At 35.7% G+C, this 16481-nt stretch overlaps 1 protein-coding gene across 1 annotated transcript; it reads right to left on the reverse strand.

Annotated features, from left to right (window-relative positions):
• Nucleotides 1-5204: 5204 nt before the first annotated feature.
• LOC110772825 (S-adenosyl-methionine 4-1-methyl-2-pyrrolidinyl-3-oxobutanic acid methyltransferase-like) lies at nucleotides 5205-7817 on the reverse strand. Its single transcript, XM_088246228.1, has 4 exons — nucleotides 7716-7817; nucleotides 6224-6628; nucleotides 5652-5912; nucleotides 5205-5564 (listed from the first exon to the last, which is right to left on the reverse strand). Exons 1-4 carry the CDS (start codon nucleotides 7788-7790, stop codon nucleotides 5205-5207), a joined length of 1101 nt encoding a protein of 366 aa, XP_088102354.1. The 5' UTR covers nucleotides 7791-7817.
• Between the last annotated feature and the right edge of the window lie 8664 nt (nucleotides 7818-16481).

The following is a 16481-nucleotide window of genomic DNA, read 5'->3' on the forward strand; positions in this document are numbered from 1 at the left end:
CTCTTAATTGTTAGTGAATATATTGTTTTGATGGCATACGCATTCTACGAAACTAGTTTCAAAGATCCAACCATCAAACTTGTTTGTTTATACTTCGAGATCATATACGCCAAAAATCGGAAAAAATAAACATTCAGAGATCAAGTAATAGGACAAAACTTTTCGACGGTTATAAACGAAAAATCACGATTTAACGGTTATTTCAGTTTCGATTTTGATGATTTTTTACAGCTACACTCCTTGACCCTATATGAATACAATGAACCAATTTGATCGTCAATTTAAAATATAATACATTTAAAATATTATATTTTTCTAACAAAATAATTTATTTATTTTATTTATTTTTATTTTTGTAAAGACTTTGCGAGACGAAGTTTAGAAATTCGTCGCGCAAAGTCATGCAAAGATGTTTATAAAAAAAATTATTTTATTTATTTTTGTAAAGACTTTGCGAGACGAAACACACTTCGTCGCGCAAGATTTTGTGCACCGAATTTTATTTTTTCGTCGCGCAAAGTCATGAAAGGTTTTTACAAATAATTTTTTATTTTCTTTATTTTTGTAAAGACTTTACGAGACGAACCACACTTCGTCGCGCAAGACTTTGTGTACCGAATTTTATTGTTTCGTCGCGCAAAGTCATCCAAGAGATTTTTAAAAATAATTTTTTATTTTGTTTATTTTTGTAAAGACTTTACGAGACGAACCACACTTCGTCGCGCAAAGTGACTTTGTGCGACAATTTGTGTTTCGTTGCGCAAAATTTAGTCCCGTAAGACTTTGAGCGACGAAGTTTAATTTTCGTCGCGCAAAGTCACTTTGAGCGACGAATTGTGTTTCGTCGGGCAAAATTTGGTCGCGCAAGGGGTTTTTTTTACTAGTGAATATCATTAGTAGAGTCCAAGAAAGCATGATTTGCATATTTAGGATTGGGTTTACGAAGACCAGTTTTAGCACGAGTCACCATAGAATGAGTAGTAGAAGGTCTTACTCGAGAAGTAGCCGAAGGTAATGAGTGTCTTTAGGAACTTGGTAAAATAAGTTTAGGGTCAGGAGAGGGAAAAGTGAGGACGGTCCTATGTGGGGTGCGACGGTAAACTTGGAGAGAACTAGGTGGGGAGTGTTGGGTTGTTTGGGAGGCAACGGCTGTGAGATTATTGGTGGCATTGGGAAGGGAGAAGATAAGTGTGGGCTGGAGGATATGTGGGTTGGCAAGAGAGAGGATGGGTTAAGAGAGGTGGGCGTGACAATTTGATGGCCATGGGGCTGCAAGGCAGCTTGCTGGTTGGGAAGAGACCCAAAAATTTGTAAAGGTGGTGCAGAATCCACAGAAGAGGAAGAAGAAATTGCGGCATGAGAGCCCTTGGTCTCTTGAAAGGGGAAGCGATGTTCATAAAAAATAACATGGCATGATAAAAAGACTCTATTAGTGGTCAAGTTTAAACAACGATAACCTTTATGATCTAATGAGTAGCCCAAAAAGACACACTTAACAGATCGGAAGTGAAGTTTATTAGTATTGTAAGGCCGAAGATATGGAAAACATGCACACCCAAAATTTTTAGGAAAAGCAAAGTTAGGTTCCTTATGAAAAAGAATTTGATATGGAAATTGAAGACCCAAAACTTTAGAAGGAAGAAGATTAATTAAATACACAGCAGTATGCATGGCCTCAGCCCAATAGGCAAGAGGCATAGAAGCATGGGCCAACAAGGTAAGCCCAGTGTCAACCATATGACGATGTTTCTGTTCTGCTAAACCATTTTGTTCAGGGTGATGGGGACAAGAAATGCAATGGTTAATACCATGAGTAACCAAAACATTATGAAAAATACGACTAGTATATTCACCACCCCATCAGTTTGAAGAGCTTTAATTTTTGTAGAAAATAAATTCTCAACAAGTATCTTAAATTTAACAAACAAAGAGAAAACCTCATATTTCAAGCGCATAGGAAATATCCATGAGTAGCGAGAAAAATTATCAACAAAAAGAACATAATATTGAAATTCGGAAACTGATTTATTAGACGAACTCCATACATCAGAGTGAATGAGTGCAAGAGGAGCATGCTTAACAGATAAAGAAGACTAAAACGGTAGCTTAACACTTTTTCCTAAAGGACAGGAATGACAAGTAAAATTATTAAAAGTCTTAGTGCCATCAATAGACAACTTATTTGTAGACAATAAAAATTTTAAAATAGGAGACGAAGGATGACCAAGGCGCTAATGCCAAACAGGACCAGCAACACGAACACCAAGATATGCAATATGACCACGAGATGACATGCTAGATGGGAGAGAGTAGAGACCAAGATTACTTGTGCCCCGGAAAAGAGTCTTCCTCGTCCGCGAATCCTGTACCAAAAAATAATTGGGATAAAACGTGAAGAAATAGTTATTATCCCGTGGAAATTTATTAGTGGACAACAAATTACAAGAAACAGTAGGGCAGTGAAGTATATCAGTAAGAGAAAAAATAGAGTTGTTAAAAGGAAGACTAGAGGAGCCAATATGGGTGATAGGCAAACTTGTTCCACCAAGCACACCATCAACAGAATCATGGCCATGATATTCTCGGGAACCATTTGGCAATGGGGGAGAGGGAGGGGTAGCCCAACTCCTTATAAGCCCTTGCTAGGTTTCTCAACTTTCCAATGTGAGACTTTTTACCTTCACATTCTCACATGCCCCCGCACGTGTAGCAAATTTTCAAGCATAACACGTGGACAACACATATTGGGTGACGTGGAGCACGTGTGGTCGTTCGGCTTTCACACGTGGGCTAACCCACTCTGATACCATGAAAGAATTGCAACGTATGGGCACTACCAAAAACTTGAGTATTAGGGGCAGAAATAAGGATCTGCCTCTATTAATGTTTATTAGGGGCGGAAATATGGACATGCCCCTATAACAATAATAGGGGTGCACATTAAATGCCTCTATTAGTTTTATTACCTATAGGGGCGGTAAACACTGCCACTATAAAGTTCAATTATTAGAGGCGAATAAGATTGGCCCCTGATGACTTTTATTAGGGGCAGATGAATGTTTTTATTTTTTAAATTTAATTATTTCCTTTCAGGGGCTGATAAAGTAAATAAGAAAAGAGAGATTAATCTAAACCCTAATTCTCCAACACCAACACACCCACTTCCCCTATTTCTCTCTTCCTCTTCTTCCAGCGCCGCACAACCCTTCATCTTTTTTTTTTTTTTTTTTTTTCATTTTCATTCTTTCTTAGTTCTTCTCTTTGTTCCTTCATTTTTGCTCTTGTCTATCTTTGAAATCGTTCTCTCTTCTTTTCTTCCTTCTTCGTTGTCTTTTCTTTCCCATTTCTTCTTATTCTTTCTCCCTTGCAATATTCACTTGGTGTATCCGAGAAAGACAAAGAAAGAGCACAAGAAAGGTTTGCAATAGAGAGAAGAAAAACTCAATTTGTATTCTTTAAACCATGTTTTTTTATTCATTTTCGAAGTTTTCATTTTTGCAGGTACATTCCACAAGTTTTGAAAAATTTGAAGTGGAATGGTGAATAATTTCTTGGATAATTTTAATCATTTGATTGATTTTTCCTCAAGGTTTGTTCATACAAATTATACGACTGTTCTTTTTTTGTTTAAAATTTTGGTTAATGTTAGTCTATTAATTATTGATATATTGTTAATTAACAGTTGCTAATCCAGAAAAGAGGAATCGCTTTGTGTGTTGAAGTAAAATAAGAAGAAACGCTTAGAGATTTCTTCTGTAAAGCTGTGTTCGAGTTGAGTGGATGTGGGTTTGAAATTCAAACTTTGTATGGAAGAGAAAAGAGGGAAAGAAGAATAATTTGGATCGTTTTTGTAAATTTTGAATTCCAAACACAAAATTTGTGTTCGAGGCGGCTTTTGTGTTTTGTGTTTTTTTTTAATTAATAATTGAAAGTATTAGGGGTGGATGTTTGCGCCTGTAATAAAGATCTTTAATGTAATCTGCCAACGTGGCAACACAAATAGTAAGGGCGGATCTTCAAGATTTTATGCCCCTATTAACAATAGAAGCGTGTGTATTAGGGGCCCATTTTTTTTTTGCCCCTCCTTCTCATTAGGGGCGGTTTTGCAAGATATCTGCCTCTACAAGTGCTTTTAGAGGCGAATATTAAATGCCCCAAATACTCATTTTTTTGGTAGTGGGGTAAAGCCTCAATTATCATGAGGGCATATTGTATTGATTTATACAGTATTACAGATAGAGTCCTATATCAAGTATGATAAGAATATAATGTAATCAGATAAGCAAGAGGAATCCCAAGGACAATATAGAGTCCTAAGGACAATAGTCATCTAATAGTAATCTCAGATAGTTAAATGACAGTTGCCTTTTTTTGGGGGGTTCAGAAATGGCAGTGCATATGGGGGTTGAAGTTTGGTCAGTGTGCCCAAATTATACTCCAGGAAATAAGTTAATTAGCACACCTTCGACTGGCATTGTGATTTAACCTACAGTTTCATGGGACATAATGAAAGTTTGCTGCAAAACCACGGGTGTGGCTCTGCTTTTTTATTTTTATTTTTTTTTGTGTGGTCAAAAGTGGCTCTGCTTCTGACCATAAAAACTTAGTTGAAATCAACTTCCTATGCTGAAATGAACTTAGTTGGAATTGTGGCATTGAACTTGATTTGTTAACTACTACAAGTAGAGAAAAACTTAGTTGAAATGAACTTGTTATGCTGCATTTAAATTAGTCTAATGGGTGTGATCTTAATCAACAAAAAAAATTTAATTAACAATCTCGAACATGAACTTCTTTTTCAAGGGTCTTAAATTTGAGTTTGGATACTTAATTAGGGTTTTGGGTTTTCTACAAATCAAATACTAAAACTAAAATAAAAAATTTCCGAAGAACTTTCACTTCCATTTTCCTTCAATGTGTTTTAAATCGAAGTATGAATGACACAATGTGAGAATGTGAAGGTGAAAAATGTTTCACACTGGAAAGTTAAGAAATCTAGCAAAGGGCTTATAAGGAGTTTGGCTACTCCCTCTATTGCCAATTGGTTTTTGGGTGGAACCTCAACTTCTATCACAAAAAGATGACTAAATGTAAACAAATTTATTCTTAACAATAAACTGTAGTCCAAGACCTGAAAGGTACAAAGATAAACAAAGCAAATGGAACACAAATCTTGTTACCCCATGTCTTGCATATTCATCTCATCAACGCTCCTTTGTCAACGAGATAACCAGGCTAATGAATTGGCAGTTCTCCCTTTCCATGTGATCAAGAACATCTGCTTCAAACCTACGAAACAAATCGTCCATCACTTCTTCTCCGAATTGGCTCGCCAGAATCGGCTCCCCCACAGCCCTTATGTCAGTGGTAAATTTTGCAGCCCTCGTCTTCTTATCAAGGCCACTGTTAGCTTGGTTCATATAAGAGCCCCAATCATTTTTGAAAACTTGAAGGTTTTGCGAAGTAAATGATCCTTCAGCCTGGATCACCTCTTCTATCTCCTTCGTTGTAGGTGTATAGAATGGCATATTGAATGCGTCCAATTTTTCCTCACCAATCAAACCCTGATAATTCATCAAAATATACATTTCTAAATAGCTAAAAAGGAAATATATTGCAGCCCTACTTGCTAGAATCTAATATTTAATTACCTCTAAAACCATGTCATTGAGTTTCAGTCCTACAAATTCCCAAATGCAGAGGGGATCATGACTCTTTATGCTGCCAGTGGTTGTGAGTACCATACTGCCTCCTAGGACAAGCTCTTCTGCCCGTGACCTCAAAAAGACTGTGAAGTCCCTTTTGAATTGCTCCAAGTATTGCTTAAACACAACTGGAGGGCTTGTCTTTGCTATATATATGTTCCCCTTGTTAAGTTCCTCTCCTTCTTTGGTCACCAAGCCTTTTGGAACCTACGTACACACGTTTATGCTCATGACTTATCAGATTAAATTATCAGACACGATTTTAGAAATATTATTATTTTACCAATTGAATAAAGTAACAAAAAATAAAAAAATTCATAGAAGACTGGCAAACTTGCAAGATATATAATTTTTTTTAAAAATCCCTAGTTGATTGAGAAAGACTTCTCATGGAGATATTTTTATGTTTGACTGGAGCATCCTGCCATGTGGTGTAACTAATGAGTTATATATAACTGGGTGTATGAAGAGTTTATGCCTAATAACGACTCAATGATTGATTAAAAAAAGAAATCAACCTCAGAGATCCAGTGAAGAGCATAAGAAGAGTGAACAAAGTGCAGAGAATTGTTGGGGAAGAGCCTGCCATAGAAAGAACCAGGCATTCCTGCAATAAAACATGACCCGAACTTCTTCTCATATTCTTCATCAAGTTTCTTATAGAAGCCTGGCAATGACCTGAACAACGTGTTGAAATCGTTTCCAGGAAGATCATTCAAGAAGGCTTGGAGTGATGGAAGTGGGCGGTTGAGTTTTTGATAAGTTGTGTGGATGCTGTCTATGATTTCTGACACCACCAAAAGGGTGTTGGGTCCTGAAGAGCATCCCAAGTCCGCTACTTTCAAACACTCTGGGAAGAGAGTGCAACACAGCTCCTCTATGCTTGCACCAACTATGGGCTTCACCATTGAAATCACTGCTCTCTGAAGAAAAAAATAAACGAGGTTGAAGGAAGCATGAATATTGCATAATTCCTCCTCTCTACCAGATTTTTTTTGGTGCATAATTTTGGCTATAACTTATAACTATCAAAATAATTTTAGAAAGAACCATGTTAAGTGGTGGATATTTGGGGTTAATCGTTTTATTAGTCCCTGAACTTAGACCCGATTTGCCTTTGAGTCCCTCAATTTCCAAAATCGGTCCCGTGGTCCTTTAACTTTACTTTTGTTAGGACAAATGGTTCTGCTATCAATTTTGTTAACTTTTTCTGTTAAATGCAGGGGCAAAATGGTATTTTTATATTAAAACAAAAAAAAAAGAATAAAAAATTATTCCTTTAAAATAACAATAAAAGAAAATCAAATAAAAAACCAACAAAAAAATAATAATAAAGTTTGGGTGAGTAGAAATCGAGATAGAGGGGGAGAGAGAGAGAGTTTAATTTTAATTTTTTATTCATATTTTAATAAATTTAATACAAAAATATCATTTTGCCCCTGCATTTAACAGAAAAGTTAACAAAATTGATGGTAGGGCCATTTGTCATAACGAAACTGAAGTTGAAAGTTCACGGGAACGATTTTGAAATTGAGGGACTCCAGTCCCCTTCTATTGAGGGATCCCTTAAATAAAATTATTTGAGGGACACCCTTTAAGGTCCCCTACGAATTTTTTTTTAAACGATCCAAATCATCTATTTTTTAAGTCTACATTCATAGATCATCCTTGCAAAAAATTAGACAAATCGAAAACCATTTCAACATCCAATTGTGTCCTACAAAATTAATGAACATGGTGCTTCAAGAAAGTACTAAAATTTCAATAACTCAATTGTGTGGTCAAATGATATCGGATTTAAGTGATTTTTTTATAAAGATGATCTTTGAATGATTATCTAAAACATAGATGGTTTGGATTAATGAAATACAATGTGTAGTGGGCCCTACTAGAGTATCCCTTAAATAAGCTTATTTAAGGGATCCCTCAATGAAAGCTCTCTGTATGTATATATATATATAGAGAGAGAGAGAGAGAGAGAGAGAGAGAGAGAGAGAGAGAGTGACTAACTTGAAGTAGGGAATTGTTTGCATAGCTTGTTTTCCCAACTCCTCCATTCATGTGTAGGACTTGCTCTACCTTCATTTTTGTGTTCTCAAATAATACTTCTCTCCCTCTTGCTACCAGTTCTGCTAGAAGACTCCCACATATTTATAGCCAAATGCCGAGACTTTTTAAAAGTTCGGTAGTTATCTAACTTGCAAACCAACAACTTCAAAACGTTTACAGGTGTACGATCTAAGACAGGTGACGTGAAATTAACCACGTCATAAGCTAAAGAAAAATATAATATGATTAGCCAAGTGCACAAATTTAAACACCCTAATTACGTAGTGCTCCATAAGTCATAGATAGTGAAACCTATTACGTAGGGCTCCATAAGTCACAGACTTTATATATCCTAGGCTATGAGTACTAAGATTCCTACGTAACTAACACATCTTTGGCATCATTTGACAAAAAAGAATAAAAAAACAGTGTGCATTAATTAAGTAGATCGCATACAATAAGATTCCTTGTTTAACTATCACTTCTCTTGAATGAAAAAATTGATGGAAGTGCTGTCTCTACTCTCTATTTCCCTATGATTGACTAATCAACCTACAATTTTGATACTTATAATTGCTAGAGGTAGAGGGATTCAAACTTAGGTGTAAGGGGTGGGCTCAATGTGCTGGGAATAACTGACATAACCCACATATGCCTTATAATTGCTATACTTAGCTGCAAAATGGACAATTAATCAACCGGGCCGAGCGGGAGTGTTAACAATGGCGTCCTTCTAAGCTTTTCTACTCTAAATACTCTAAATCCTTAAATAAATAAATAAAAAAAAGCATTAAAAATTACGAATTACATGATGAAAATGATTATAAAAATAATAAAAAAAGTTTAAGAGTGCATTGAGCAGCCTTTGGGCTTGATTTTGAGTTGGTATGCACCCTCGCTTCATCATCTTGTCTCCCACTTTGCATCAACTACATCGGAGGCCGCCAAGAAGAGATAGAAAGAGAGGGAGAGATTGACCTCGAAATTTGATGTCAATCACCTCAAATTTGGAGTTGGGCAAGCTCGTTGCCGCTTCCACTGTTGTTGGCGTGAAGAGAGAGAACAAGAGGGAGAGATGAGACGGAGATGAGAAGAGGTAGCCAATGATGGAGGAGGGGATGGCGGTGTTGAATTTGAGGCTGATGTTGACGGATGTGGCGAGGAGTGGCGATCGTGATGAGAAGGCTTGAATGTTGGTCTGAAGAATTTTTTTTTTTTTTTGGTTAAGTGTTAAAGTAGAGTTGCAAAATTTGCATAGGATGAAGGAGCAGAGGCAACAAACTAAATTTTTGTAAAAAAATATTAGTGGGTGATAGCTATTGAGAGGTCATTGGGCGAGGATACTTAGCTGGATTGCTTACCTTGGCATCCCCGTGCCAGGGAAGTTTTTCTCGTTGAAAATGGTGGTGAAGATGCCTTAGGTTAAACTGGTGAGCAAAAATGCTCTCGACTCTTTATGTAGCAGATGACTATGAGTACCATTCTACCCCCAGGCACCAGTTCTGTTAATGTATGAATTTTGAGTATTTCTTTTGGCTTCCCTTGACAATTTTGTAATAGGATTTTTATTGTTTTTATCAAGCTCAAGTTTAGATTAAGAATAGCTTCTGTAGGTGTTCTTAACTATCAACTATCCTATGGAGGTTCAAGCAAATTGACAAAGGTAAATTTTGCATTGCATTACATTGCATTTTCCAACTTCTGAAGATTATGACTAGTCAACCTCTGCCTCAGTAGGAATTCCAGCTCACTGTTCCAGCTGGATCCTACCCAAAGGTTTTTGTCCTATTCTGCAAAATTCCCAGCTGTCATTGTACGATTCTAACCTAGGGAATTTTTGTGTGTAAAAGCCAAACAATTCTTCATTTTGTGGCCGTCACTTTTGTAGGCAAGTTTTGGAAAGTTTCTTTGGAAACTTTTGCTTCTTCCTCAAGAGCCATCTTCATATTTTTCATCTTTGAGTTTTCCAAATTGTTTCTTTTTGAAAACTGCATTTGAAAAATGAAAATCTGCATCTAGCTAATTAAAACACTCTCTCATTTATATCTAGGTCAGATTCAAGATTGATTTCTTCAAGAGTATGGTTTCTTGAAGAAATTGATCATTCTCCTTTGAATCCAAATTTTGGTTTCGGTTTGAGTTGGAGCTTGCAAGCTAGTGCCATGGGATGAACGAGCTGAAGAAGGAGCTGCCATTGCCATGAAGAACTAAGCTTCAAGCTTTGCTAAGTTGGAGAAGAAGATTGCACAAAGGAGGTATAGCTCATCTTCCTAAATAGATTTAGGTTTTGCTTGAGCTTGCTTGTATTCCTTTGTAAGAATCTTTTTCTACTTACTGGATTGCCTGGTCGGTTGATGACCTCCAGTTTTTCCCAATGGTGGGTTTCTGGGTGAACAAAATCTGGTTTGCATATCTGTAATTTTTCTGGGTTTGTGTTCTTGGTGGTTGACTAGTCATCATTATCTGCTGTTTGGTATTTACTTGATTATAATGTTTTCACACACTTCCACCATAGTTGTTGCTAGCACAGGGGATGCCGAGATTGATGGGTCCTTCTGAGTGCCTAGGTTGTCACTAGTATTTTTCTAGGATTGCAGGTACATTGTGGCATGCTCTGTGTGGATTCTTGATTGTGGTTGTTCATGACTAGCAGTTGACTAGTCATAAGTGTTTTGGTCAAGGACTATAGTGTGTGAAGCTTGTTGTGGTTGTGTTTGTGTCATTTAATTTACCCCTCGTCACCTAAGTGCCAATTTCAAGTTCTTGTGCATGTGACCTCAAAAAGACCATGAAGTTCATTTTGAATTCCTAAGTATTCCTTGAACACAACATGTGGCGTAAATTTTGTATATGTTCCGGGTCACTGCGTGACTAGTGTACCATCTAATACACATGGGTCATGTGGAAATATTCTCCAATACACATAGGATATAAAATAAAATATTTCACATGACCCATGTGTGTTGGATGGTACACCAACCACGCGGTGCACTCGGAATATAAAAAAATTTCTCTAACATGTGGGCTTGTCTTTGATATACATATGTTCCCCTTGTTCAATCCTTCTCTTGCTTTTGTGACAAACCCTTTTGGAACCCTACACATGTTAATTTTTTTTAATCATATAATAAATAAATAAGATCTGATTAAATAATCAGACACAACTTTAAAATTTGCACATGTCCATTTCTTAATGTATTTCCAATAGGGTATACTAGTGATTTGCCCCCTAAACTTGTACTTAACTTTCGATTGACCCCCTATCTTTTTTTTACTATAGAAAATTAAGGATATGAACTTCTTTTTTTCGCCAATTTCCCCCATGCCGTCTAAATCTGCAACATTTCATCCAATTTGCCGTTAAATATGAGGGCAAAATGGTCATTGTATACATTAAAAATAAATAAGAAATGAAAAATAATGTAAAAACCAGAAAATTCAAATAATACTCTCTCTCTCTCTCTCTCTCTCTTTCTCTCTCTCTCTCTCTGTCTTTGGGGTGGGGGATTGGTTTGGGAGTGGAGGGTGGTGGTCATGGGGAATGGGGGGAGAAGAAAATCAAGGAGGAGAGGGGGGGTGAGTTTGGTTTGGGGGATGAAAATACAGAAGGCGGAGGGGGGGGAAGGGTCTGTGGGGGTGGGGGATTGGTCTAGGAGTAAAGGATGGTGGTCATGGGGGAATCGGAGGAGGAACAGAGTAGATGGAAGGGGTTGTCATTAGGTTTACTCTTTTTCTTCAATTTTTTCCAATAAAATAATTTTTTAAAATGATTTAACTGAAAATTGGATGAAATGTATAGAATTTAGATGGTAGGGGGGAAATTGGCGGAAAAAAAAAGTTCATATCCTTAATTTTCTATAATAAAAAAAAAAAGAATAGGGGGTCAATCGAAAGTTAAGTACAACTTCAGGGGGCAAATCACTAGTATACCATTTCCAATAAGAATAAATAAATAAATAAAGTCATAGAAGACTGGTTGATAAAGCTAAAAAAATACGAATTTGATTACTCCCTTGGTGATATTGAGAGTCTATTTTAAAACATACTAGTAATTTGACATATACTTTTTTTTTTTTCAAACGATGGAGCACACATTCTCAAAGCCTATTCTAAGGCTTTGACATTTTCATGGTAAACAACTTTATCATAATGTCTTCTAGCACATATCATAAAGTGAGATACGTCTTTTTACATGTATCATAATGTGAAAGCATGTGTAGCCGTAAGGAGTAACACGTGAATAAACTATATTCTTATACCATGATTGAATTAATTAGAAAATCCAACAAACACGATCCAGTAACCAATGATTCGACTCATAAAAAACTAATTGATATAATTAAATCCAAGTGCACAAACAACCTAAGTTCGACGGATTAAGATTGCTCTAACTAACGCATCTTTGGCATCATTAGTTGTCTACAGTGTACATTAATTAAGCTGATCATGGACAGGGTATACTATACATTAAGATATTGATAAACTATATTCTTATACCATGATTGAATTAAATGATTCGACTCAAAAAAATCTGATTAGGAATATGGTGTGTATTACGTATATCAAAAGCTAAAAATATATGATATAATTATCCAAGTGGACAGAGTATACTATACATTAAGATATTGATGCTCCTGGCGCAATTCTGAAGATTATTAATATAAGTAAGCTTTCAAATCAACCTTATAATAAGCAAATTTCATCCTATGTACCAACAAAATCAACTAAGTGCAAAGTTGAGAAGAACATATATATTCTTCTCGATGGGCAATTTCTCATTCCCATTAAATATATGCTGCAAGGCAACTGAAATGAGGCCCATGTTTTCTTTACATAATTCTTGCAGGAAGCTTTTAACACTATATATGCATTCTAGCCCAAAGCATCTGCTTCTTTTTCCTTTGTTTCCTTATCGCATTTTAAGACAAACTTTGGTTCACGTGGCCATGAAATTTTTTTTTATGTTCCGGGTCAACTTATTTCCATGTCCCCTAGTTGTTGGTGTCCTGAACAGGGGCAGGCAATGCGATTACTCTGGGGCCATTACCCCCAGGCACCAGCTCTTGTGCACGTGACCTCAAAAAGATCATGAAGTCCCTTTTGAATTGCTAAGTATTCCTTGAACACAACATGTGGAGTAATTTTTGTATGTTTCGGTTTATCTCTTGATTGGTGTACCATCCAAAACACATGAATCATGTGGAAATATTCTCCAATACACATAGGATATAAAAATAAAATATTTTCACATGATCCATGTGTATTGAATAATACACCAGCCCACATGGTATACTCGAAACAGATAACATTTCTCCAACATGTGGACTTTTCTTTGATATACATATGTTTCCCTAGCTCAATCCTTCTCTTGCTTTTGTGACCAACCCTTTTGGAACCTACACATGTTAATTTTTTTCAATCATATAATAAATAAGTTTGGTCTGATTAAATAATCAGACACAACTTTAAAATTTGCACATGTCCCTTTCTTAATGTATTTCCAATAAGAATAAATAAATAAATAATATCGTAGAAGACTGGTTGATAAAGCTAAAAAAATACGAAGTTTATTACTCCCTCAGTGATATTGAGAGTATATTTTAAAATATACTAGTAATTTGACATATACTATTTTTTTTTTCAAACGATGGAGATATTTTATTTTAAAGGATTAACATTTACATCTTTTGCTAAAATATTGAAGAACTATTCTAGTTGCAATTCACACATTCTCAAAATCTATTCTAAGGCTTTGACTTTTTCATGTTAAACAACTTTATCATAATGTGAGATACATCTTCTCACATGTATCATAATGTGAAAGCATGTGTGGACGTAAGGTGTAATACGTGAATAAACTATATTCTTATACCATGATTGAATTAATTAGAAAATTCAACAAACACGATCCAGTAACCAATGAGAAAACTAATTGGAAATAAGGTGTGTATTACATATATCATAAGCTAAAAAAAATATGATATATATAATTATCCAAGTGCACAAACAACCTAAGTTTGACGGATTAAGATTGCTCTAACCAAAGCATCTTTGGCATCATTAGTTGTCGTGTACATTAATTAAGCTTAACATGGACATTAAGATATTGATGCTCCTGGCCTATCTTTTCCAAGTATTGTTGACTAATGAAGGCCCAATTCTGAAGATTATTAATATAACGATATGCAAATTATCAAAATCGGCCTTGAAAAGGAGGCATGAAAAATAGTTACATATATTTTATAAAAAAACACTTGGAGAGGATAATCTTTTCACGGTTCCATGAGCGTCGGTGCATAACCATGCAATGCAGGAATGGGGGCTTGCCCAAATTATCTAGGAAGGTCACCATCATATATTAGCACCCTTCTCTCACATATTAGGGTTTAGGGTATAATTCATTGTACCTCACATATTAGGGTTTAGGAAATCACTGTCAAAGAGCAAAGTCTTACTCTACACTCCTTATGCAAGCCTATGTAGGGTAGGGTTTTTGTGCTTGTAATGTGTGCAAAAGTCTTACTCATCCATATGTATAGGTGATAGTATATATTAGGGTTCATATGACCCTTTTGATCCAATATGGTAGGGTTTTTTGTGCTTGTAATGTGTGCAAAAGTCTATGTAGGGTAGGGTTTTAATGTGTGCAAAAGTCTTACTCAACACTCCTTATGCAAGCCTATGTAGGGTAGGGTTTTTTTCGCTTGTAATGTGTGTATAAGAGAGGAGACCTAAGCTTTATATGCATAGGTGACAGTATTAGGGTCCATATGACCCTTTTGACCCAATATGGTTTCCACTTGCATTTTAGTCTTTTGTTTGCTTTTTTTTTTTCCACCTTGGGCCAACCGAATAAAGTCAAGTCTGAACGTGCCAAGGTGGATCTTGAGGAGAGCTTAACAAAATGTGAATCATTGTCAACAATTATATTAGAAAAACTAAAACGTTTAGCAGTAAGTAAACCAAATTTTAATCCAACAGCTTCAACTTCTAAAACAGAACAAAAAGAGATCATCGCACTGCATCAACTACTGTTTTCCCTAATATAAGCTGGAGTGCTTCTTCACCATGCTCATTAATTCGAATCTACCAAAACAACAAAAGGGAGCTTGAGAAACACTCAAAAAATCTTATTTTCTCGAGTAAATTTCGATTTGATTTGTGACTTTTTGTTTCTCTCTATTTCCAACCAATAATTTGCGTACAAGAATATGAAAATATTTTGCACTTTTAAAAATCCCGTATTTGTTTTCTCATACCAGCAATATTACGGTAAGGGGAAACTACATCAAGTGTAAGGATAAACACGCTTAGTCACTTAAGCTACGAGTCTTTTATTTATAAATAATATTAAAAAAAACCTTGTTGGCCTTTTTTTTTAGTGTAGGTGTTTTGTTGATGTATAGTGTGGATGCAGATTTCGTCCAAAAAAAAGTAGTGCGGATGCAGATGGAACAGTCTGCTTTAAAGTCTCAATAATTTCTCATCCATCTGAGATCACAATCTCACCTTTAATAATAGAGAAACTTTTTTCTTTGGTAAACTAAAGAATAGAGAAACTTTAAGTCTTCTCCAACAGAGGATCCCAGGTTTTGTCCACCCACAAATGTACCGACGTGACCCTAGGAAGGATGTTAATGGGATCATAAACGTCAAAATATATTATGGATGCAGAAGATGTCGCGTCAGGTGTTGCGCGCTGGTGTGACACCTTTTTTTTTTTTCTTTTTCTTTTTTCAACGTAATTTAAATTCATGATTCAGATTAACGGTAAAAAATAAAAATTCAACAACTGATAGTTAAATTCAATTGGAGGCCTGGCATAAGGGAGTTCGAATATGAGGCAAGTGTCTGTAACTCAATATCTTTCTCTACTAGACTAGACCCGTTGATGAAAAATTTATTATATTCTACATTAATGTTGTTAAAAAAGTGGTACACAGCACTTTTTTGCATTTATCTGAAGTGATTATTATAGTATAGGTATAGTATAGTAAGTTAATGTCTCTAACCACTTGTTTTCTCCCACTATACAATTTAATCTCATAATTCAAACTATTCATGTTTGAATTCCATACTCAAAGATCATCTTTATAAAAATTCACCCAAATCGGAAATCATGTGGTCATTTGATTATTGTGGTTACCATTCTATGGTTTACCCAAACTAGTGTGTCTTTTTTCTTGTTGTCGTCTCAGTTAAATATACTTGAATACTTTTCGATTTGAGTGGATTGTTTTTTCCAGCGATGGTCTTCCCGTGATGATTTAAGAAAATGAACTGTTTGGATAATGGGAAGTATTGGGGAGTGAATTCAAACAAGTGATTGTCGTATTAGCTTATTAACTAGTTAGCACGCTTAAAAGCTACTGATTGTAGCAAACATATTTCTGACATATAGTCTAGATAACAGCCATAAATATGGTTTAATGTTAGTTACTAGCTACTTACTATTACCTATCTAGCTAATATCTAATAATCTATATTACACATTACATCTAAAACCATGTCATTGAGTTTCAATCCGACCAATTCCATAATGTAGAGGGGATCATGGCTCTGTATGCTTGATTTTCCTAGGTGCTAACCAGAAGTGTGTGCCATATTAATTCATTCACACAAACACTAGGTGCAACAAGTATCTGCTTGTTTTTCCTTTGTTTCCTTATCGCTTTTATATACATACTAAAGAGAAGTAGTTGCATCTCGGCCAATAACGAAAGAATA

This window comes from Prunus avium, chromosome 8, assembly GCF_965620075.1.
Source record: "Prunus avium chromosome 8, drPruAviu1.hap1.1, whole genome shotgun sequence".
Taxonomy (NCBI): Eukaryota; Viridiplantae; Streptophyta; class Magnoliopsida; order Rosales; family Rosaceae; genus Prunus; species Prunus avium.

Coding starts and splice junctions, on each gene's coding strand:
- LOC110772825 (XM_088246228.1), bottom strand. CDS start 7,790: ATGAAGGTAGAGCAAGTCCTACACATGAATGGAGGAGTTGGGAAAACA. Junction 6,629..7,715: donor CAAACAATTCCCTACTTCAA/GTTAGTCACTCT, acceptor TTTTTTCTTCAG/AGAGCAGTGATTTCAATGGT. Junction 5,913..6,223: donor CTCTTCACTGGATCTCTGAG/GTTGATTTCTTT, acceptor GTGTGTACGTAG/GTTCCAAAAGGCTTGGTGAC.